Source organism: Onthophagus taurus, chromosome 11, assembly GCF_036711975.1.
Source record: "Onthophagus taurus isolate NC chromosome 11, IU_Otau_3.0, whole genome shotgun sequence".
NCBI lineage: Eukaryota > Metazoa > Arthropoda > Insecta > Coleoptera > Scarabaeidae > Onthophagus > Onthophagus taurus.
The window spans coordinates 25366541-25390310 of record NC_091976.1 but is presented as its reverse complement, the minus strand read 5'-3'; the positions used below and the strand labels follow the sequence as shown (position 1 = coordinate 25390310).

The following is a 23770-nucleotide window of genomic DNA, read 5'->3' as shown; positions in this document are numbered from 1 at the left end:
ACATCTAACACAAAATACATTATGCCGCCAAGATGTAGTGATATTAAAAACTCTGAATACCACGATCTGAAACCGTAAACGCAGAGATGGTATTGATTCTTCAGTAATAAGAAAGAAAATAAATAAGGAAAATAATAAGGGGTTAAGATACTTAATAAAAATTAAGCATCTTAACTCTTCATTTCGGCCAAGACATGTATTGACAATGAAACCAACTTTGAAGCAACAACAACAGATTTAGTACAAGCACGCCATAATACTAGGTGATTTGATTGTCTCTCATTCGCATGACGTGTCTATACCATATCAATTGTGTGGTCCACTGCAGTGTAGACCCTATTTGTGTATCTTCTAATCTTTTCATTCGGGATATGCTCTAGCTGTAATAATTTAGTGTTTCTGTTTGATAAATGTCAATAAACTGCCTCGTTTGTCAATATAGGCTCCACGAAGAAAATTTTTGGGATTTATTACATTTTTCTTAGCTGCAGTTTTGCATCTTTCTCTGTTTTGTGTCCCTCGGTGTTTACAATAATCATTTCATCATCGACCAAGAAGAAAATGAACCCAATCACTATCACCAATCATGCGTATTTTTATCTACAGTTCTTCAAAGTTTCTTGAACCCAGATTTTAAACAAAGTTGGCAACAAGGAGCATCCATGTTTTGATTCTTTCGTTAGTAAGAATGGCTTGGAAATTCAGGTTGGGGATTCCTCGATTTGCATTTCAAGGCTATTCTGGCACATTCGCTCTGCCTTCTTTATGATTATAGTGTTTACTTTCTCCCCATTCATGCGCATTTTTATCTCCTGTTCTTGAAAGTTTCTTGAATGCAATTTTAAACAAGGTAACAACAGGGAGGTCTTTGCCTTGATTCTTTCGTCACTAAGAATGGTTTGGAAATTTAGGTTGGGTTGGGTTGAGATTTCCTGATTTTGCATTTCAAGGCTATTCTGGCACATTTGGTCCGCTTTCTTTATGGTTATTGTGTCTACTTTATCCCCATTCATGCGCATTTTTATCTCCAGTTCTTCAGAGTTTCTTGGTCCTAGATATTAAACAAAGTTGGTAACAGGGAGCATCCTTGCTTTGTCTCTTTCGTTACTTAGAATGGTTTGGAAATTCAGGTTGGGTTGGAATTCCTTGATTTGCATTTCTAGGCTATTTTGGCACCTTTGTTCTGCGTTCTTTATGGTTGTGTGTTTAATTTCTCCCCATTTGTGCGCATTTTTATCTCCAGTTCTTCAGAGTTTCTTGATCCCAGATTTTAAACAAAGTAACAACAGCGAGCGTCCTTGCCTTGATTCTTTCGTCACTAGGAATGGTTTGGAAACTTAGGTTGAGTTGGGTTGAGATTTATTGATTTGCATTTCAAGGCTATTCGGGCACTTTCGTTCTGCCTTCTTTATGGTTATAGTATCTACTTTATCGCCATTCATGCCTATTCTTATATCCAGTTCTTCAGAGTTGCTTGAACCCAGATTTTAAACAAAGTTGGTAATAGGGAGCGTTTTTGTCTTGATTCTTTCGTCACTAAGAATGGTTTGGAAACTTAGGTTGGATTGGGTTGAGATTCCTTAATTTTACATTTCAAGGCTATTCTGGCACTTTCACTGTGTCTTCTTTATGGTTATAGTGTTTACTTTCTCCCAATCGGAATTGGATAAAGAATTTGTAAGTTTGAGATGTAGTAGTAGTTGTTGGATTCTTCTCAAGATAACAATTATATTAGACGAATACTAGCTTTAATTTACTGAACTGGACGATAGATAAGCGGAAGAATCTTTTCATTAAATCTAAGCTATTAATGGTCGAACATAGTTCGATGTCTTAATTGTCTACAGATTATTTACATATTTGGCAGATAGTATTACTTGATAGAGCAGTTACCACGTTGAGATCTATTCAGATTCAGACTGCTTGTAGATATGTTTTGTCGGCTAAACGAAGTCCTTATAAATATTAGATGTATTATGAGTACCGGCAAGCAAAATGTTGCACAACGTAATCATAAAATCAGATCAAGATCGATTTACCTAATCATAACATCTGGGAACGAGGTAATGTCCAGAAACGTGCTCAAATCAAACTGTTATTACTGTCATGAAGAATTGAGAGCAACGACGATAGATGGAAGGAAGGGAACAACGAAGTGTTTTCAATTTGGAAACAGTACTAAATATTTTTGCAACTATGTTGAATTTTCTGCATGTAATAACTGCATATTTCAAGTCTCCATTTCCAGAGTAGTAATCTAGAATATTTCAGAGATACGAAGAGGTACAGATATGAAGTCAATCAATGTGATAAAATTGGAAAATGTTAGATAAGTAGCAGAGAAAGTGTTTAGCAATAATTTAGCTTAGAACCATGTTATGTAGACCAATCCAACACCTTACAATTATCAAAATTAAGACTCAACGTAGCATCTGAAGATTATCTTTGCCAACTAATCGGCATTTGCGTTGTTTTTAGCATTCACATTTAATGTCAAAAGGAGTCAAGAGCAATTTTCCAAGTAGTTGAATCAATTTGAGGTTCATTCAAAATGGATTTAAAGTAATAAAGTAAATCCAAGAACTCGTTAAAACCTTTATCATTTACTTTGAATCATTGCTATAAATATCGTGCATAACTAGACCATTAGAGAATCATTTAATGGAATTATTCGAATTGAAAATTACTTCCGTGCAATGTTTTTTGGAGTATCAAAAAAGTCTCGAGTTTACGACGCCCGACCGAGTCTCATAAAGTTGTATATCCGCAGTTTGATGGTAAAATGCAAATTGCACAATACGTTCTAAACATTAGTTATTCATTATCATAACAGTTAATGATTTTTACTTTTAGTCTTTATATTTTTTGTAACATTCCAAATTCTCTATTTATTTTACTATATGCATGTTTTTAAAGCAACGTTTCATTCGCCAATCCTTAAAATAAATCCATAATGTCTTTGTTAACACCTAATTTATAAACATTATTATTTTAAGTCTGGTTATATTTACAATTTTACTGTCGACGTATTAATTTGAGGGGCAATTATCGCTTTTACGCCTTTTTCCGATTTATTAAATTAAAATAAACTAATTTATGTTAACGATCTTATTTTCTATTTTTGTGTTTGTTTTAGAGTTGGGAAGCTCTTCCACCCGACACAGCAACTTTTACCCCCGATATCACGCCATTAATATTATCAGCGCACAGAGATAATTACGAAATCATCAAAATTCTATTAGATAGAGGAGCCACTTTGCCAATGCCGCATGATGTCAGGTAAGTAGAGAATTTTATGTAAATTAACTACTTCGCGATAAAACCTCTTTGTTCTTGTAAGGAAAGTTTTAAGCCCATCCAGGATTAAATTAAATCCTTGGGGAGAAAACGTCTTACTTTTATATCTTTTATAAATAATTTATTTTTATCTTTAATAAAATAAAAATAAATATAAAACAAATATAGATGGTTTTGCTTAATAAAACGGGTACTTAAATTTTTCTTTTTTTACACCAACGTTTTTATTACTACTAAAACCTACTATCTTCTGAAAACAGCAGCGCACGCGTTCTTATCCAATCATTGAACAACGTAGGTCATAAATAGCGTCGTAAAACTTGAGGGAAAACACGCATTTTGCGGTGTACATGAATTTCTATTAAAGAAAAATGTACATACTACCTGAACGGTGGAAAATATAAATCTCAATTTTGTATGCTGAAATAAATTTGAATGAAATTCATAAATTATATTAAATTCCGTTGTAATGAAAATAGTCAACGAATGAATATGTAACCTTTCATTTTACCATTAGTGAACAAGAAAAGGGTAGAAGTTACTCAAACTAGAATAATGTTGGCCATTAACGTTTGAAGAGAAGGGTTTTGGGTTCGTTGTAAATTTTCGGTAAACATGGGACGTTTTAAATCGTGGAGATTTCACGCTCCAAATACATTCGATTTAAGAACGTATACTCATTAAAATTGATTTCATGGTAATTTTCTCTCACATCGATGATTCCATAACAAAAATCTTATAACCAAAATACCCTAATCGATTTATACCGAAAAACATATGGAAAGTTTGATAAAAAGTTTTAAAATTGATTTTGTTTTTTGAAAACAATTCGCATTTTGCGGAACTTTATGAGAACAATAACTGCCGCTGCTAACGCAGTTTATAATAAATCTTTTGCTCTTGACATATGCTCGCCCAGTGGAACGAACACGTGGCCAGCCCAAAACAAATAGGTGGCACTATTTTCATTTAACGTACCATTTTTACGAATTTATTGTTGAGTCAAATTAATTTACATTTAAACTTCCTACAATTAAATTTTTTCTTTATATTTTCAGATGTGGCTGTGATGAATGCGTCACTTCAAGATTAGAAGATTCACTTCGGCATTCAAGATCGCGAATAAACGCGTACAGAGCCTTAGCTTCGCCCTCTCTTATCGCCCTTTCTTCAAAAGATCCCATTTTAACAGCGTTCGAACTTTCCTGGGAGTTAAGAAGGTAATCAAAATCTTGAAAGAATTCGTTTACTTTTAACAAATCTTTTTGAAATCAATTCGAATTTGGCACCGAAACGATCTCTTTGATGTTCGTACGACAAAATATGCGTGTCAGCGTATTGTTTTCGCGTCCCGTAATAAACCCTTTATTGATTCGTCCGTTGAAATCACAAGCCGGGAATCGAACTGTTTATTTGATTTTCGCACCCTTCGTTATGAGGATTTGGATGTGGTCAACAGGAAAATCCAATCAAACGTTTCATTTTAGTAATAGGAATATATATTCTATACTTGGTCAAATTTAAACGTGTCGCATTGATTATTTATTCATTGTTAGAACAAAATACGACGAAATCCTATTGATTTTATAACAAATTTGGAAGATAACAACATTAAAATTGATGATTTCCGCGTGATTTGCATAGTAATATAGCAATTTCGCTCTCGGAATTAGGAATTAAAAATCGTTGTGGATTTCGCTTTTATTTTATATAAAATAAAGGCTGTAATGGTTATATTTCTAACTCCATCAATACTTAAATATTTTCTTAAATAATTTCCTTTTTAAATTAATTAAATGTTAAATTAATCGCTTTTTATTCCTGGAATTATTCCGATAATTTGCATATTCGTGGAATTCATCGATTGCAATTTCGATGATACAATAACACCTTCCAATTAATAATTTGTGTTTTTTTTTTTGTTTATTTAGGTTAAGTTTTATGGAACACGAATTCAAGTTAGAATATTTAGAATTAAGAAAACAATGTCAAGATTTCGCTACGGCCCTTTTGGACCATACAAGAAGTTCCTATGAATTAGAAGTGTTGCTGAATCACGATCCTACAGGACCTGCTTTCGAACATGGCGAAAGAATGCATCTTAATCGTTTAAAGTTGGCGATAAAGTTGCGGCAAAAAAAGGTAAGTGAAGAATATAAATATGTCTTAAAAATAAAAACTGCTATTAAATTGTGATAAAGATATTAGTTAAAATAGAATTAAAATGTATATGAAAATATTCAACAATTCGAATATCTCGGAATAAATACCCGATTGCATGTTAACTAACAATACGTCAAAACATATCGCGTAGAAACCACACAGATTGATGGTTAAACATAAACTCAATTAATTTGTTTAATCCTCGAAAATCATCAATTGAAAGTACTTCTGTTAGCAGTCATAGATTTTCATAGATGGCGCTAATTAAAACAGAAATGTTAGGCATACAAATTATTTTTATCTTATTTATTTACTTAATAAGATTTCGAAACTTACATAGATTGTTACGGATAAGAAATATTACAGAAACGGTGAGGATATGGTGTTTTATGGGCGATTTAGATAGGAACTGATCTAAGATGTTTCAAATCTTACATAAATAATAATTAAGTAATCAACATTCTGAAAGTTTTTATGTGAAGTCGGTAGATGCCAATAGCATTCGAAGCGGGTATCACCAGAACGCTTCATCGACCCATCTAATTGCTATATGGTGATCGGATTCCCATAATAATTGGGTAAGCTCCGTAGAAACATATGTGACCTAGTTTATTTCAGTTCATCATTTATTAACGGTCTTTTGCACATAAGGGAAATTTTGCCGGATTCCTTCCACGGTATTCCGCTAGCTATTTCCCAGAAATCATTCTCTTCGGCTATGTTGCCTATATGTCTTTGATGGACGTTGAGCTAATCTTACTAGAAAGGATTAAGTAGATAACGTAAACCCGGCTTATATAATAATTATAGGCTCAAATCTTCACTGATGACGCTCATCTTTGCAAGGATTGTCCCTAAATTGGGTGTCTGGAATTCTCTTTCCACTACCAGTACTCATCGCTGATGGGTTCACATCCTAAGACGGGGAGATTTAATCAGTACCTTCCAAATCTTCATGCTTATTGACCATCAAGGCTGCTGTTCCATATCTTGATAAACCTAGATGAAGCACTTATTAGTTCGCTTAGCTGTTCCATCAATACTTTGAGATTTTTAATTAACTCTCGATTCGGAATTTCTAAGTTCTGTTATTGACTGATAAGATCGAAACTTTTAAAGGAGCAATAATTACTGGTGTGTCAGTTGGTCCTAAGTTCATGTTGTTATTATTATTATAACAACATATATTGGGCAGAATCTACAAATCTTGCATTTAGGTTGGATTGGGTTGGGTTGCTTCCTCATAGCTTTCCGTGCGCAGAAAATCCTGGTCCTCATTCAGAGGTCATGTGGACGTTTTGGATTCTAACTACTAAATAAAAAGATTAGAAAAACTACAGGAGCAATGCGCTCAGATTTGAACAAAAGTTGTAGCAGATTTGGTATAGAAAAAAATCGAATTGAAGAATCGAAGAAAGAATCGAATATCATGTTCTTGGTACAATACGAGATTCGGAACGTTTTAAAAAAGAGTTTTAATATAAAAGTTGTAGCAAACTTTATTCTTAAAAATAATGGCCCTTTTACACATTTGCTCTCAGATGCTTATTCTTCATAATGTATTCTTCATTATGGATTCATCTCATAATGTTTGCACTTTCCGGTCTTTTTGTTAAGAAATAGTGATGAATTTTGGTATAGTTTGGCGTTCCGATTCTTATCAATGGACTATTTGTTGATTGAAGTCAAGTGTCATTATGATAAAACGGGGATCTTCTGCTGCCACACTGAGACAAATTTTTTCGAGCAATTAAGGACCTCTTGGAAAAGCATGACGTTTTGGAAATCTATGGTCTTTTGTTTTTGATTTCAACCCAACTTAAACTATTTGACTTGGAGTTATTCTAACTTGCAAAGTTTCTGCCTCTCAATTTTCATTGTCTATGAGTGATAGGGATGAGACGAGTTAGACTATTTTACTAATAGCTAATGTTATTATGTTTGTGTTAACTGATATTTTTACGTTTTCTTTTACAAATTTCTTCCTTGTAACATTTTATTTATTTACTGTTGTCAACTTGTGTTGTGCTTATGAGACTTGGGTTGCGTAACTTAAATAAGTATAAATCATATTTAAGTAATGATGACAAATGTTGTTTTCTTCTACATAGTCTCCACATTAAGCAAGCAACATAAGTAATCTGTTTATATACGAATGATATGTAGTTGAGGACCAAACAAGTACTAACCTAACAAGTAAATTGACTGAGCATTAACGAAATTCAAATCTCGCGAAGAATTTGTATTATGCAAAAAATCAAATAGGTGACAAATTGTAATCTCCAAAAGTCCATTTGCCAACTCACCTTTGAACTGAGAAGAGCTCCCATTGCTTTCAAAAATCATAGCAACGACCTTTGTGTGTATAAAGTGAAATATTATTGATGGTACATTTTATCTTCATTAAATTTGTTTTAAAACTGACTTTATTTCATCATCCTCTCTCATCATTCAGGTCGCTTTGTATTCCTTCATTAACTTTCTTCTGATTTTGCATTGTATGACATTCATGCTATGTACGTGTTATGTACTTATTAACTCCTTTCGATTTTTCATTACGTCAGGTTTCAGTCCAATCCTGATTCGCTGAATTTTCGGTTTTTCCGGTTGAGTCGCAGCTGATTTAAACGTTTTGGCAGCTTTTTCATACGTTGAGTCACTTGCCAACAAGCGTTTCTTGAATGTATTCAAGATTTGCTTCAGGGCAGAATCTACGAACACGGATTTTTTTAGTTGGAAAATACTTTTATTGAGAGCTATTAGGGTTAGGTTGGGTTGGGTTGGGTGCTTCTTCATCGACGTTTTGGGTTCTAACGGTGCGGAACACCTATATACTGTTAGTTCTCCTATACAGTTCTGAAGTATGGACGATGATAGTAGAAAAAAATAAAAAGATTAGCAAAACTGCAAGAGCAATACGCTCAGAGGTCGGTGTTTTTGATTTCAACCCATCTTAAGCTATTTGACATGGAGTTATTCTAACTAGCAAAGTTAGACTATTTTACCAATAGCTAATGTTATTATGTTTGTATTAACTGATATTTTTACGTTTTCTTTTACAACTTTTTCCTTGTAACATTAACCCTATTGTCTTTGCTGTTCTGCGTTGTATACACACTAGCAATCTCACTTTTGCAACATGTTTGCTAAGAATACAGACAAAACGAATGATATAGAAGCTAATATACATATAAAGGAAAGGGGCAGACGTTTCGCCAAGATCTCACCTGGCATCTTCAGTGCGTTATCGTAGTCTCCTGTCGGCAGACTGGATTTTGGGCAAACCATATAGTTTGGGACACCTGCTTGATTTTTCACGAGGGATCAGGGTTTTCTTGATCTCGGTGTCTATTGGAAATGCCTCTATTTTCGATTTGGTGGTTTTCTCCAGGTAAGTTGTAGGATTTTTTGCTGCTGGTTTGTAAGCTGTGTTCTTGAGCAAGTCCGTGATCTTGTTCTTATAGTTCGCTGAATCCATAACCAGTGTGACGTTGCCTTTATCCACCGGTAGTATGATGATGTCCTAGTTATTTTTAAGACGTTTTTGGGCCTGGATACGACAACGCACTCAAGATGCCAAGATGAAACGTCTACCCCTTTTCAAAGGGAAGAAGAGGATGAAATCTCGGATCGACCACAACAACACATATATCAAGTTACTTTCTGATTTTGTTTATTTACTGTTGTCAACTTGTGTTGTGCTTATGAAACTTGGGTTGCGTAAATTCTCTTAGATAAGTATAAATCATATTTACGTTGTAGTGATGGCAAATGCTGTTTTCTGCTACATAGTCTTCACATTAACCCAGCATCATAAGTAATCTCTTTATGTACGAATGGTATGAAGTTGAGGACCAAACAAGTACTAAACTAAATAATAAGCAAAGAATAATAAGTAAAGAATTTGTGTTATGCAAAAAGTCAAGATTATGGTGACAACTTGTAATCTCCAAAAGCTTATTTACCAGCTCATATCTGAACTGAGAGGAGCTTCCATTGCTTTCAAAACGCAATAATAGACTTGCCACGAAGCATAGAAAAAGAAAGTGTCAAAAATCATAATGATCTTTGTATAAATTAAGATCTTATCTTCATTAAATTTGCTTTAAAATGCATTTTGTTTCATCATCCTATCTCAATTCGTTGTTGAGATACGATTTCTTCAATTTTTATTTTAACATTTTTTTAATCGCACGTTTTCATAAATCGAAAACTTTGTCAAAAATTTCCTCGAATATTGTTACGATATTTTCAGGATGCGTAGAGATCTTTATCTATTTTATCGCTTTGAAATCCAATTATGAAAATCTCATTTAAATCGTGAAATAAAAATGTCCAATCGCAATCATACAATTAGAGATAAACAATAGATTTGAAAAAATCGTTAAAAATCTATTTTTGATGAACACGTTTTAAAAGTTGGGTAACATAAAGAAAAATGTCGGCTTTTTAATGCTAAATTTTACCTCTATACTATGTAAACGTATCTATAGTATACTATATAGAACATTGAGTGTAATCCACTCCAATTAAATAAATTTCATGTTACTCCTTATCTAATTAATTATCTAATTAATACATCAATTACGTTTTCTTTTAATTACATCGCAAGGTCAAATTAATAAAATATCGAGACCCTGAAAAGCGCCATCTCGTGAAATCTATTACCAATAAGACTTACTTTTAGAGAATTTTTTTATATAATTCTTTTTCTTTTATACAATAAGAAATCTTTTCTTGCTATTACAATGATTTTCTTTTCTCGTTCATCGTAAAAACTTCTTTTCCTTTGCTTAATTAATCCTGTCTTGGGCTGACTTTTAATGAATAATGTTCGCCCCTCTCGGGATAGTTTGATAATTAATTAAAGATTTAACCACTCTAAGTTCACGTTATCGCGCCGTCGATAAGAGATTGCGGTACATAAGTTTGCCGAAACGACGCTTTCAACCATCAGAAAACCTGGTGAAAATGTCGAAAAAGGTGGCTTTAGTTTTTCTGGCGTGTCTCGTTTTTGTTGCTAACGCGCAAAAACATGAAGGTAAGTTTCTTATTTATATTAATTTAAAATAAATCGTTGCAATTATTTTTAGACTCCATCAAAAATGGTTTTAAAAACGGGATATCATCATTTTTCCACACTAAGCAAATCTCGAAAGAATTTTTCGATTTTATGGATTCTTTAAATTTTAGAAACGCGTATAAAGAACCGGAAACTTACATCGATCCCGCGGTGTTATGCACAGCTTGCGTTGAGGTTGGCGAAGCAGCTTTGGAAGCTCGAAGAAATGGAACGTCAGCTGAAGATCTTGCAAATTTAGTTATTGAAGCTTGCGTTTATTTGGGTTTAGATACAAGACGTGTTTGTGAAGGGCTCGTTAACATCATGGTGGTGAGTTAAATAAATTAAAATTTTGAATTACTTTTTAAATTGCTTGCAATTTTAATCTGATTCTAAATCAAAAGAAATCGATCCTATCATTAATTTATCTATAAGTGTATTGAATTGTAGTTAAAATGTTTTAAGTGCACTCATATTGTTTTTGATAAAATCTTTTAAGGACTTGATAAAATTAAAAAAATTATTTAAAAATTCTATTATTAAAGTAAATTAATTTTTTTTTAATTTTCTTAGGATACTGGTCTTTACATTGTAGATAATAGCCCAGATATTAAAGCAGATCATTTATGTGCAGTTGTAGCTCAAAGTTACGGTTGTGAAGGCGAAGTTCCAGAATGGTCGATCAATATTCCTGAAAAAGCTTCAATTCCTCCAAAAAAATCGTCAACTTATGATGAAACTCCATTAAGAATCGCACATATAACTGATATTCATTACGATCCGATGTATTTAGCTGGAAGTTTGGCAGTTTGCGATACTTATGTTTGTTGTCAATCCGATTTAGGTATTGCTGAAAATCCGGATCAAGCTGCAGGATATTGGGGGGATTACAGAAGTTGTGATTCTCCACTTAACGTAATTCAAAGTGCTTTTGAAAGCATGAAGGAACGTGGAAATTACGATGCGATTTATTTTACCGGTGATATTATTAGTCATCGTATGTTTGATACAACCCCTGAAAGAGTTAAAGAGGAGGTTCATACGATTCATAATGAATTAAGGAAAGTTTTCCCTGGAACCCCGATTTTTAGCACTTACGGTAACCATGATTCTCACCCGGTTAATTGTTATGCGCCACCTTCTGTTACTGATGAAACCGTTTCTTCTCAATGGTTGTATGATGACACAGCTGAGTTATGGGGGCAAGATTTAACTGAAGAAGCTAAAGAAACAGTTCGTAGAGGTGGTTTTTACAGCGTTTTAGTCCGTCCTGGATTTAGGGTTATTTCTATTAATGGAAACACTGGTTATTTGTTTAATTGGTGGATTTTATTCGAAACCGACCCTCTTGGACAACTCCAATGGTTGTCGGACGAACTTTACAAAGCTGAGCAAAACGGGGAAATGGTCCATCTTTTAAGTCATAACCCAAGCAGTGATGGAAGTCAATTTACAATTTGGAGCCGAGAATATCGCAGAATCATCGCTAGATTTTCTCACATTATTAAAGCAACTTTCAATGGACACACTCACCAAGATGAAATTACCTTGTATCATTCCATAGAAAACCCAACAGAACCTATTAGCGTAGCATGGAATGGCGGAAGTGTCACCACCATCAGCAATTTAAACAACAATTACAAAGTTTTTAGCGTCGACCCAACAAACTTTGAACTTTTAGATTACGAAGTTTGGTCAATGAATGTAACTGAAGCTAATCTTACCCCTGAATTAAATCCGGTTTGGTTCAAATTGTATTCGTTTAAAGAAGAGTATGGAGTTGAAGATCTTTCTCCTGCTAGCATCAGAGATTTGGCTATTCGCATGACTGAAGATCATAGTATTGCACAAAAATATTGGAGAAATCGCCATAGATTAGCCGATACTGCTTTAGCTGGTGGATGTAGCGATGGGTGCTTGAAAAACTTAGTTTGCAGAATGTTGATGAGTCAAACTTATGATAATACCCAATGTCAAGAAATTACCGGTAATTGGTAAAAACACTTCATTACAATGATTTGTAATAATAAATAATTGCTAAAAATAAAGCGATTTTAATTTCATTTTGTTTTTATTTATCTTTAAGTAATCGATTAATTAATATCGATATGAAGAAATCAGATTTTTTTAAATTTCCATTAATCAACAAAAAGAATTAAAGTATTGTTCAATACCTTGATTATAAATATAAATACCAGAAATAACTTTTTGATTAAAAAGAAAAATAGTGGGGAAATCGTTATCTTCTTAATATAAAATCGCCGTTCTAAATCACATTTTTAATCGTCTTAAAGATGTTGACGAAATTTGTAATTTTTGCCATATTGGTTCATCAAATAAACGGGGGTAAGATAACAAATTTTCTCCTCTCAATTAATTAAAAGCAATGGCACATTAGGTTTGGTTGCTAATCAATTTAAATCTGGCGTGAAAAACTATTTTAAGAATGGAAAGAACTTTACGAGTGAATTTAATAGATTTCTAACCACGATCGACTTACGCCACTCTTTTAGAACGGGAGCTGAGGAATATATCGATTCCTCTGTTATTTGCGATGCTTGCGACGGTTTGTTAGACTCGATAATTGAAGAGGTACATAATGGTTTAAATATGCAAGATGTTATCGATTTAGCTATAACTCTTTGTATCGATTTAAATATTGAACCTGAACCCGTTTGTCGGGGCGCTGTTAATCTCAATGCTGTAAGTAACAATTAAGAATTATATAAAAATTGTACAGGTAATAATTGAATTTAATAAGGGAATTATAATGTACATCATTGAAAATCGCCCTGAATTAAGAGCAAATCGAATCTGTGGGATCGTGGCGCAAAGTTTCGGATGTGGTGGAAGTGTTGGTGAATGGTCTATTGACATCGCTCCCGGATCTCAAGATTTTGTAAAAGGAGTCGTAACCGATTCCACGCCTTTAAAAGTTTTGCAAGTCACCGATTTTCATTATGACCCCATGTACACACCCGGAAGTTTAGCTGCTTGTGCAGCACCTCTTTGTTGTCAATCCGATTCTGGAGTTGCTAGCACTCCCGAAGAAGGTGCTGGATATTGGGGAGATTACAGAAGTTGTGATACTCCTTGGTATGGTGTCGAAGATGCTTTAGATCATATCGCAGAAACTCACGTAATACGTATATCGTTTTATAAAGCAACTTTTTTGCAAATTTATTTTTAGCCCGATATTGATTATGTTTATTATACTGGTGATACAATAAGTCATCGCATTTGGGATACATCTATTTCAGGAAATACGGAAGATATTACATTGTTATACAACACTCTTTTAGCTAAGTTTCCAAACACTCCAGTTTATCCAATTTTCGGAAATCATGAAGCACATCCTGTGGATATGTAAGTAATTAAAATTTTTCTCCAACTTACCCAGCACTCCACATAACATGTTCGAGGTTCCATTAAATTGAGTTGGCACGGGTTGGCTCAAAGTTGGGTTAATAGTCAAAGACGTTTGTGACTTAGGCTATACCTGAATTTCGTTTTTATTTTTAAGGATATCGATCAATGTAACTCAGATCGCCTCAAATCTTATCAGCGTGTTTATTTTCTGAACAACTCGAATATATCTTAATCTACTACAAAAGAACGCAAGTCTTCTTAAAAGCGAAGTAATAATGTATTATCAACTCCGATGATTGTTAATTTAGGAATTGAAAATGCAGTCTTTTTATAAACATTCTGATCATCTCGGTTCAATTCTTGTCTTAACGGAACTTTGTAATCCTTTAGTTCTTCTAATTCATTTGATCTTGCTGAACTAGAACTACTTGAAGTTTTCACAACAGTAATTTATTCGAGACGGGGATTTATTTCTATTTTGGGTTGTGGAAATGAAGCGAAATGTGGCTAAATTTTGCTAAACTGGTTGTAATCACTGAAAACTTGTTCAAATGATTAAGAACTGGTTATTAACTAATACATAATCCTTTAGATAAATTTTTAATGATTATTAACCAGATTGCAAATATTTTGAGCAACTTGAAATAGTGACAAATAAATTCTAAATCAATTAGACAAATTTTCAAGACAAGTTTCGATGACTATCAACTAATTCACAATCATTTAGACAAGTTGTAAAAGATTTCTAGCCAGTTCTTAACCAATTTCAACAATCATAAATAAATATGAATCAATTATTAATCATTTAGACCAGTTTTTAATGATTACAACCAATTTTTAATACTTTTGAACAATTTGCAATGATCCTAAAATAGCTAAATAACCCTTTAGATATTTGTACAATAATTCGACAGTTCTAAACCACTTATTAATGATTCAGGAAAGTTTTTAATCATTTAGGCTTCACTTTGACATTTTGAAAACTATTCTTGTTCAATCATTTTGAACAATTTAAAATACTTATGAAACAGTTCTCCATCATTTAGACAAATTTGTAATGATTAGGTCCAGTTTTCTTAGATCGCCAGATAGTTTTCAATGATTTTGCACAACTTGGAACAACAATAACTCACTTTTCAATCATTTCAATAAGCTTTTAATGGTTCCCAAAGAGTGATAAACAATTTTGAACAACTTGGAATATCAATAAATAATTTCAACTGGTTCATAATCACTTGGATAAGTTTCTAATAATTACCTATCAGTTTGCAATCATTTTGAATACTTCTATGTTAAAATATATATATGCAGATTTACTCCTCCTGAAATTGAAGAAGAGGAATTTTCAACTGCTTGGTTATTTGATTTGGCTGCTGATTTATGGGGATCAATTCTTGGTGAAGGAACCGCAGAAACAATCCGTAGAGGTGGTTTTTACACCGTTTTGATCCGCCCTGGATTCAGGTTGATTGCATTAAACAGCAACGTTGGTTACACATTTAATTGGTGGTTATTATACGATGATGTTGATCCTTTTGGGCAACTTCAATGGTTGGCTGATACTTTGTACCAAGCCGAACAAGACGGAGAAATCGTCCATATTATTTCACACGTTCCATCCAGTGATGATACTTGTTACAAAACTTGGAGTCAACAATACCGAAGGATTTTGGAAAGATTTGCGGGAACTATCGCAGCAGCTTTTAACGGCCACTCTCACACTGATGAGTTTATCGTTTATCATAGTTCTGAAGAACCAACTAAAGCTATTAATGTTGCGTATAATGGTGGTAGTGTTACTACCTTCAGCAATAACAATCGTAATTATAAAATTTATCACGTTGATCAACAAAATTATGTAAGATTGATTTTAATTTTTTTAATTCCATAAATTAAATTGTTTTTTATTAAAAAATTAGGAAGTACATGATTATGATTGTTGGAGTTACAACATGACAGAAGCAAATTTAACACCTAACCAAAGACCCAATTGGTTCAAATTGTATTCATTTAAAGATGCTTATGGTTTAAGTGGCGCATCCCCTTCAGACCTTAGAGATTTAACGTTCCGAATGGTTGAAAATGAAACTTTACGACAAAAATATTGGGAATTTAGATCGCGACGAGCTGACACTGCTTTGGAAGGTGGTTGTTCTGATGAATGCCATAAAGGCAATATTTGCGATATCTTAGCGAGCTCATTCGGAGACACCACTCAATGCGATGAGGTCATGGCTGGTTGGCAATAAAGCAATAAAAAGAAATTTACAAGTGGAATAAATTTGATTGTAATTGTATTCAAATATATTCATCTTTTTGAAATAGAAGTGTTTATTTTTTTTGTTGTTATCTTATTCGAAGTACTTGGAAACGAAATGTACTTTGTAAGCCTTTAAAGCAAAATCTCGTGCAATCCGCGGTGCTAATTGGTTAGTGATATACTCAATACCTAGAAAAATCAGGGTTTTGTGTCACACTTGCAGCTGCAGCAACTATGATTTTATTTGACCTTGCTGAACTAGAACTTGTTAAAGTTTTCATAACAATAATTTATTTGAGATATGGATTTATTTCTATTTTGGGTTGTAGGAGATATTCGTATCCATTTTCATATAGATGTAGAAGGAAATGAAGCTGAATGTGGCTAAATTGGTTGTAATCACTGAAAATTTGTCGAAATGATTAAGAACTGGTTATGAACTAGTACATAATCTTTTAGACAAGTTTTTAATGTCTACTAACCAGATTACAAACATATTGAGTCACAAATGAATTCTAAATCATTTAGATTTAACGTTCCAAATGGTTGAAAATAAAACTTTACGACAAAAATATTAGGAATTTAGACGTCTGAGTTTGCTTTGGACGGTTTGTTTGGAGGTCATGGTTAGTATGCAAAAACTTAGTTTTGCAGAATGTTGATGAGCCAAACTTATGATAACACCCAATGTCAAGAAATTACTGGTAATTGGTAAAAACACTTCACTCCAATGATTTGTAATAATAAATAATTGCTAAAAATAAAGCGATTTTAATTTAATTTTGTTTTTATTTATCTTTAAGTTATCGATTAATTAATATCGATATGAAGAAATCTGATTTTTTAAATTTCCACTTTTCATTAATCAACAAAAAGAATCAAAGTATTGTTATCCAGATATTACTCAATAAACCAGAAATAAATTTTTGATTAATAAAAATAGTGGGGAAATCGTTATCTTCTTAATATAAAATCGCCGTTCTAAATCACATTTTTAATCGTCTTAAAGATGTTGACGAAATTTGTAATTTTTGCCATATTGGCACTGGTTCATCAAATAAATGGGGGTAAGACAACAAATTTTCTCCTCTCAATTAATTAAAAGCAATGGCACATTAGGTTTGGTGGCTAATCAATTTAAATCTGGCGTAAAAAATTATTTTAAGAATGGAAAGAACTTTACGGGTGAATTTAACAGATTTCTAACCACGATCGACTTACGCCACTCTTTTAGAACGGGAGCTGAGGAATATATCGATTCCTCTGTTATTTGCGATGCTTGCGACGGTCTGTTAGACTCGATAATTGAAGAGGTACATAATGGTTTAAATATGCAAGATGTTATCGATTTAGCTATAACTCTTTGTATCGATTTAAATATTGAGCCTGAACCCGTTTGTCGAGGTGCTGTTAATCTCAATGCTGTAAGTAATAATTAAGAATTATATAAAAATTGTAAAGGTAATAATGAAATTAATAAGGGAATTATAATGTACATCATTGAAAATCGCCCTGAATTAAGAGCAAATCGAATCTGTGGGATTGTGGCTCAAAGTTTCGGATGTGGTGGAAGTGTTGGTGAATGGTCTATTGATATCGCTCCCGGATCTCAAGATTTTGTAAAAGGAGTCGTAACCGATTCCACGCCTTTAAAAGTTTTGCAAGTCACCGATTTTCATTACGACCCCATGTACACACCAGGAAGTTTAGCTTCTTGTGCAGCACCTGTTTGTTGTCAATCCGATTCTGGAGTTGCTAGCACTCCCGAAGAAGGTGCTGGATATTGGGGAGATTACAGAAGTTGTGATACTCCTTGGTATGGCGTCGAAGATGCTTTAGATCATATCGCAGAAACTCACGTAATACATGTATTATTTTATAAAGCAATTTTTTTACAAATTCATTTTTAGCCCGATATTGATTATGTTTATTATACTGGTGATACAATAAGTCATCGCGTTTGGGATACATCTATTTCCGGAAATACGGAAGATATTAAATTGTTATATAACACTCTTTTAGCTAAGTTTCCAAACACTCCAGTTTATCCAATTTTAGGAAATCATGAACCACATCCATTGAATGTGTAAGTAATTAAAATTTTTCTCCAACTTACCCAGCACTCCACATAACATGTGGAGTATATACAACGTTGATCGAGGTTCGATTAAATTGAGTTGGCACGGGTTGGCTCGAAGTTGGGTTAATGGTCAAAGACGTAGGTTTTACCTGAATTTCGTTTTTATTTCTCGAATATATCTTAATCTACTACAAAGAAAAACGCAAGTCTTCTTAAATGCTAAGTAAAAATGTGTTATCAACTCTGATGATTGTTAATTTAGGTATTAAAAATTCAATCTTTTTAATTCGACGTTTAACATAATCAGCTCGGTTCAATTCTTTAAAGCAAAATGTTGTGCTTATTTACTTACTCTGCAATACTTAGACAAATCAGCATTTTGTGTCACACTTGCAGCTGCAGCAGCTATGATTTCATTCGACTTTACTGAACTAGAACTTGTTGAAGTTTTCATAAAAGTAATTTATTCGAGACGAGTTTATCCATTTTCATACAGATGTAGAAGTAGATGAAGCTAAATTTTGCTAAATTAGTTGTAATCGGTGAAAACTTGTTTAAATGATTAAGAACGTGTTGAGATTATTGGTTATGAACTAGTACATAATCTTTTAGATAATTTTTAATGATTATTAACCAAATTTCAAACATTTTGAGCAGCTTGAAATAGTGACAAATGAATTCTAAATCAATTAGACAAATTTTCGATTACTACCAATAAGTTTTAATGCATTACTACTTAGTTTTGAATGATTTTGAACAAGGTTCGATGATTATCAACTAATTCACAATCATTTAGACAACTTGTCAAAAAGTTCCATCCAATTTCTACTCAAGTTGAAGAATCATAAATAAATATGAACCAAATATCAATGGTTTAGACTAGTTTTTAATGATTGCAACTGATTTTTAATACTTTTGAACCATTTAGATATTTGTTCAATAATTCGACAGTTCCAAAGCACTTATTAATGATTCAGCAAAGTTTTCAATCATTTAGGCATCACTTTGACATTTTGAAAACATTCTTGAACAATTATAAAGCATCGTTAATTTATTGTAAACAATTTTAGTTGCAACGTTCAATCATTTTAAACAATTTGAAATACCTATGAAACAGTTCTCCATCATTTAGACAAATTTGTAATGATTAGGTCCAATTTTCTTTGATCACCAGATAGTTTTCAATGATTTTGCACAACTTGGAATATTAATAGACCAGTTCAAAATAATTTGAACTTATTAATAATCACTTGGACAAGTTTACAATAATTATCTATCAGTTTGTAATCATTTTGAATACTTTTGTATTAAAACATATATATGCAGATTTACTCCTCCTGAAATTGAAGAAGACGAATTTTCAACTGCTTGGTTGTTTGATCTCGCCGCTGATCTTTGGGGCCCAATTCTCGGTGAAGGAACCGAAGAAACAATCAGAAAAGGTGGTTTTTATACCGTTTTGATCCGCCCTGGATTCAGGTTGATTGCATTAAACAGCAACGTTGGTTACACATTTAATTGGTGGTTATTATACGATGATGTTGATCCTTTTGGGCAACTTCAATGGTTGGCTGATACTTTGTACCAAGCCGAACAAGATGGAGAAATCGTTCATATTATTTCACACGTTCCATCCAGCGATGATACTTGTTACAAAATTTGGAGTCAACAATACCGAAGGATTTTGGAAAGATTTGCAGGAACTATCGCAGCAGCTTTTAACGGCCACTCTCACACTGATGAGTTTATCGTTTATCATAGTTCTGAGGAACCAACTAAAGCTATTAATGTGGCTTATAATGGTGGAAGTGTTACTACTTTCAGCAATAAGAATCTTAATTATAAAATTTATCACGTCGATCAACAAAATTATGTAAGATTGATTTTAATTTTTTTTAATTCCATAAATTAAATTATCTTTTATTAAAAAATTAGGAAGTACATGATTATGATTGTTGGAGTTACAACATGACAGAAGCAAATTTAACACCTAACCAAAGACCCAATTGGTTCAAATTGTATTCATTTAAAGATGCTTATGGGTTGAGTGGCGCATCCCCTTCAGACCTTAGAGATTTAACGTTCCGAATGGTTGAAAATGAAACTTTACGACAAAAATATTGGGAATTTAGATCGAGACGAGCTGACTCTGCTTTGGAAGGTGGTTGTTCTGATGGATGCCATAAAGGCAATATTTGCGATATCTTAGCGAGCTCATTCGGAGACACCACTCAATGCGATGAGGTCATGGCTGGTTGGCAATAAGGCAATAAAAAGAAATTTACAAGTGGAATAAATTTGATTGTAATTGTATCCAAATAAATTCATCTTTTTGAAATAGGAGTGTATATTTTTTTGTTATCTTATTTGAAGTGCGTGGAAAGGAAATGCACTTGAAAATTTTTATATAAAACTTGTGCAATCCACGGTGCTAATTGGTTAGTGATATACTCAATACCTAGAAATATCAGGGTTTTGTGTCATAATTGCAGCTGCAGCAGATATGATTTCATTTGACCTTGTTGATCTAGAACTAGTTGAAGTTTTCATAACAATAATTTATTCGAGATGGAGATTTATTTCTATTTTGGGTTGTACGTATCCATTTTCATATAGATGTAGAAGGAGATGAAGCTAAATGTGGCTAAATTTTGCTAAATTGGTTGTAATCACTGAAAACTTGTCTAAATGATTAAGAACTGGTTATGAGCTAGTACATAATCTTTTAGACAAATTTTGAATGTCTATTAGATGTCTCTTAGCTCATTCAGATACTCCACTCAATGCGATGAGGTCATTGGTTGGCAATAAGTTTTATTGTAATTGTATTCAAGTAAATTCATCTTTTTGAAATAGAAGTGTTTATTTTTTTTTGTTGTTATCTTATTTGAAGTACGTGGAAACGAAATGCACTTGAAAATTTTTATATAAAACAATGTTATCATTATTTTTTTTGTTTTGATTGTTTTTAATGAACATCATGAAGAGGCCACGATGTTTTTGATGGTATCATTTTTTTAATATCCTTGATTTAAGGACGAATCAAATTATTTATTTAGGTTTAGAACTAAATCCTTCAGACCACCTCTTTCTCGAGCGTCCCACTGAACCTCTTCATCTTAGTTTATACTGCAGTGCCAATTTTTGTGTTCTGTCATCCAAAAGAAAAGAAGTTTCTAAGAGCTGTAACAGATTGGATCATATCAGAAATGAAGATATTAAAGATGAATTAGAAATTTTTGCATTTAACGATAAAATCAAAAAATACAAAGAGAAATGGATGGACCACGTGTAGAGGATTACAGAATTATCGATTATATCGAAATTACAATTCTTAATCTTTATCATCTATTTGCAACAGGATTAATTTAAAAAAGCCTTTGTATCTCAAGTGGTTTGTAATAAATGAATGCGCAACTATTAAAAAAAAATTGTTAGTATATAAATCGAATTGTTAATTTTAAACGGTTAGATTTAATTAAGATGTGGTCGAAATTTGTGATAGTTGCCATATTGGCAATTTTTGCACAACATGTATCAGCAGGTAAATTTTTATTTTCCTATTTTATTATTAAAATTAATTTTTTATTTTTTTTTATTAAGGACACATTGCAAACGAATTCAGATCTGGTATTAATGAATACTTTAAAAACGGCAAAAAATTCTCAACGCAATTCGAATCGTTTATGCGTACCGTGAATTTAAAACATTCATTTAGGACCGATGCTGAACAATACATCGATTCCGCCGTTATTTGCGAAGCATGCGATGGCGTCATAGACCAAGTTTTAACCGAAATCCAAAATGGATTAACCGCCGAAGATCTTAGCGAGTTGGTTATTAATCTTTGCGTTGAATTAAATATTGAACCAGAACCGGTGTGTCGCGGTGCTGTTAATTTAAACGTTGGGATTATTATGTATATTATTGGACAACGTCCAGATATTAAACCGAGTAAAATTTGTGGGATTGTTGCTCAAAGTTATGGATGCGGTGGGGAAGTTGGGGATTGGTCCGTTGATATTGCACCGGGTTCGCAAGAATACGAAAAGGGTGTAGTAACCGATGGTGTTCCTTTGAAAGTTTTGCATGTAACCGATTTCCATTATGATCCAATGTACACCCCGGGAAGTTTGGCTACTTGCGCTGCCCCACTTTGCTGCCAATCAGATTCTGGAGAAGCAGTTAATGTTGAGGATGGGGCTGGGTATTGGGGCGATTACAGAAAATGTGATACACCATGGTACGCCGTTGAAGATGCTTTAGATCATATTACAGAGACTCATGTAATATTACTAATTTTTTATTTTTTTTTAAATTAATCTTAATAATTTTTTAGACTGACATCGATTATGTTTATTACACTGGTGACACAATTAGCCACCGCGTTTGGGACACATCAATTATAGGAAATACTGAAGATATTAAATTATTATACAACACACTTTTGGAGAAATTCCCAAATTCTCCAGTTTTTCCAATTTTAGGAAATCATGAACCACATCCATTAAACATGTAAGATCTTATTTTTTTCCACTTTAATATATCATTAATACATTTATTTCATTTAGCTTTGCCCCATCTGAAATTGAAGACCCAGAATTTTCAACCGCTTGGTTATTTGATCTCGCCGCTGATCTTTGGGGCCCAATTCTCGGTGAAGGAACCGAAGAAACAATCAGAAAAGGTGGTTTTTACACCGTTTTGATCCGCCCTGGATTCAGGTTAATTGCATTAAACAGCAACGTTGCGTACACATTTAATTGGTGGTTATTATACGATGATGTCGATCCTTTTGGACAACTTCAATGGTTGGCTGATACTTTATACCAAGCTGAACAAGACGGAGAAATTGTTCATATCATTTCGCACGTTCCATCCAGCGATGACACTTGTTACAAAATTTGGAGTGAGCAATATCGTAAGATTTTGGAACGATTTGCTGGAACAGTTGCTGCTGCATTTAACGGTCACACCCACACCGATGAATTTATCGTTTATCATAGCTCCGAAGAACCAAGTAAAGCTATTAATGTTGCTTATAATGGAGGAAGTGTTACTACCTTTAGCAATAAAAATCTTAATTATAAAATCTACTATGTAGATCAAGAGAATTATGAAGTTCACGATTATGATTGTTGGAGTTACAACATGACAGAGGCTAATTTAACCCCAGATCAAAGGCCGAATTGGTTTAAATTATACTCATTCAAGGATGCTTACGGCTTAACTGGCGCGTCTCCTTCAGATCTTAGAGATTTGGCGTTCCGCATGGTTGAAGACAAAACTTTAAGCGAGAAATATTGGCATTATAGATCACGTATGGCTGATACCGCTTTACAAAGTGGATGTTCTGATAGCTGCCAACAACAAAATATTTGCGATTTCTTAAGTAGTTCTTACGGCGATACAACTCAATGTGATGAGGTTGTAGCCGGTTGGTAAGATTTAATTTGAATATGTTGTAATGAAATAAAATTGACCTTCAATTAACGTGGGGTATTTATTTTTAAACTTATTTACATAACATTTAGGACAA

General features: G+C 33.2%; 4 protein-coding genes across 8 annotated transcripts in view; all 4 read left to right on the top strand.

Moving 5' to 3' along the window:
* LOC111413293 (Transient receptor potential cation channel gamma) overlaps nt 1-23770 on the top strand; it is a 116362-nt gene that overhangs the window by 62108 nt on the left and 30484 nt on the right. For all 3 annotated transcript variants that reach the window (XM_071200616.1, XM_071200615.1, XM_071200614.1), the window contains 3 exons: nt 3137-3279; nt 4356-4517; nt 5229-5439. In XM_071200616.1, coding sequence (XP_071056717.1) covers nt 3137-3279; nt 4356-4517; nt 5229-5439 — 516 coding nt within the window. The remainder of the gene's footprint in view (nt 1-3136; nt 3280-4355; nt 4518-5228; nt 5440-23770) is intronic.
* On the top strand, nt 10387-12585 carry LOC111413296 (sphingomyelin phosphodiesterase-like). Its single transcript, XM_023044212.2, has 3 exons — nt 10387-10501; nt 10554-10852; nt 11096-12585. The coding sequence occupies exons 1-3, from the start codon at nt 10432-10434 to the stop codon at nt 12518-12520; spliced, it is 1794 nt and encodes a 597-aa protein (XP_022899980.2). The 5' UTR covers nt 10387-10431; the 3' UTR covers nt 12521-12585.
* On the top strand, nt 12777-20569 carry LOC111413298 (sphingomyelin phosphodiesterase-like). 3 transcript variants are annotated; one of them, XM_071200620.1, is made up of 6 exons: nt 12777-12868; nt 12921-13225; nt 13284-13661; nt 13713-13888; nt 15203-15749; nt 15811-16929. In XM_071200620.1, exons 1-6 carry the CDS (start codon nt 12817-12819, stop codon nt 16138-16140), a joined length of 1788 nt encoding a protein of 595 aa, XP_071056721.1. In that variant the 5' UTR covers nt 12777-12816; the 3' UTR covers nt 16141-16929. The 3 variants fall into 3 exon arrangements, with proteins under 3 accessions (XP_071056721.1, XP_071056720.1, XP_071056719.1); XM_071200619.1 differs by lacking the exons at nt 12921-13225; nt 13284-13661; nt 13713-13888; nt 15203-15749; nt 15811-16929 and adding exons at nt 17271-17575; nt 17633-18010; nt 18062-18237; nt 19558-20104; nt 20167-20569 and having other exon boundaries at nt 12802-12868; XM_071200618.1 differs by lacking the exons at nt 12777-12868; nt 12921-13225; nt 13284-13661; ... (1 more) ...; nt 15203-15749; nt 15811-16929 and adding exons at nt 17150-17218; nt 17271-17575; nt 17633-18010; ... (1 more) ...; nt 19558-20104; nt 20167-20569.
* On the top strand, nt 21673-23724 carry LOC111413297 (sphingomyelin phosphodiesterase-like). Its single transcript, XM_023044213.2, has 4 exons — nt 21673-21775; nt 21835-22517; nt 22571-22746; nt 22803-23724. The coding sequence occupies exons 1-4, from the start codon at nt 21715-21717 to the stop codon at nt 23674-23676; spliced, it is 1794 nt and encodes a 597-aa protein (XP_022899981.2). The 5' UTR covers nt 21673-21714; the 3' UTR covers nt 23677-23724.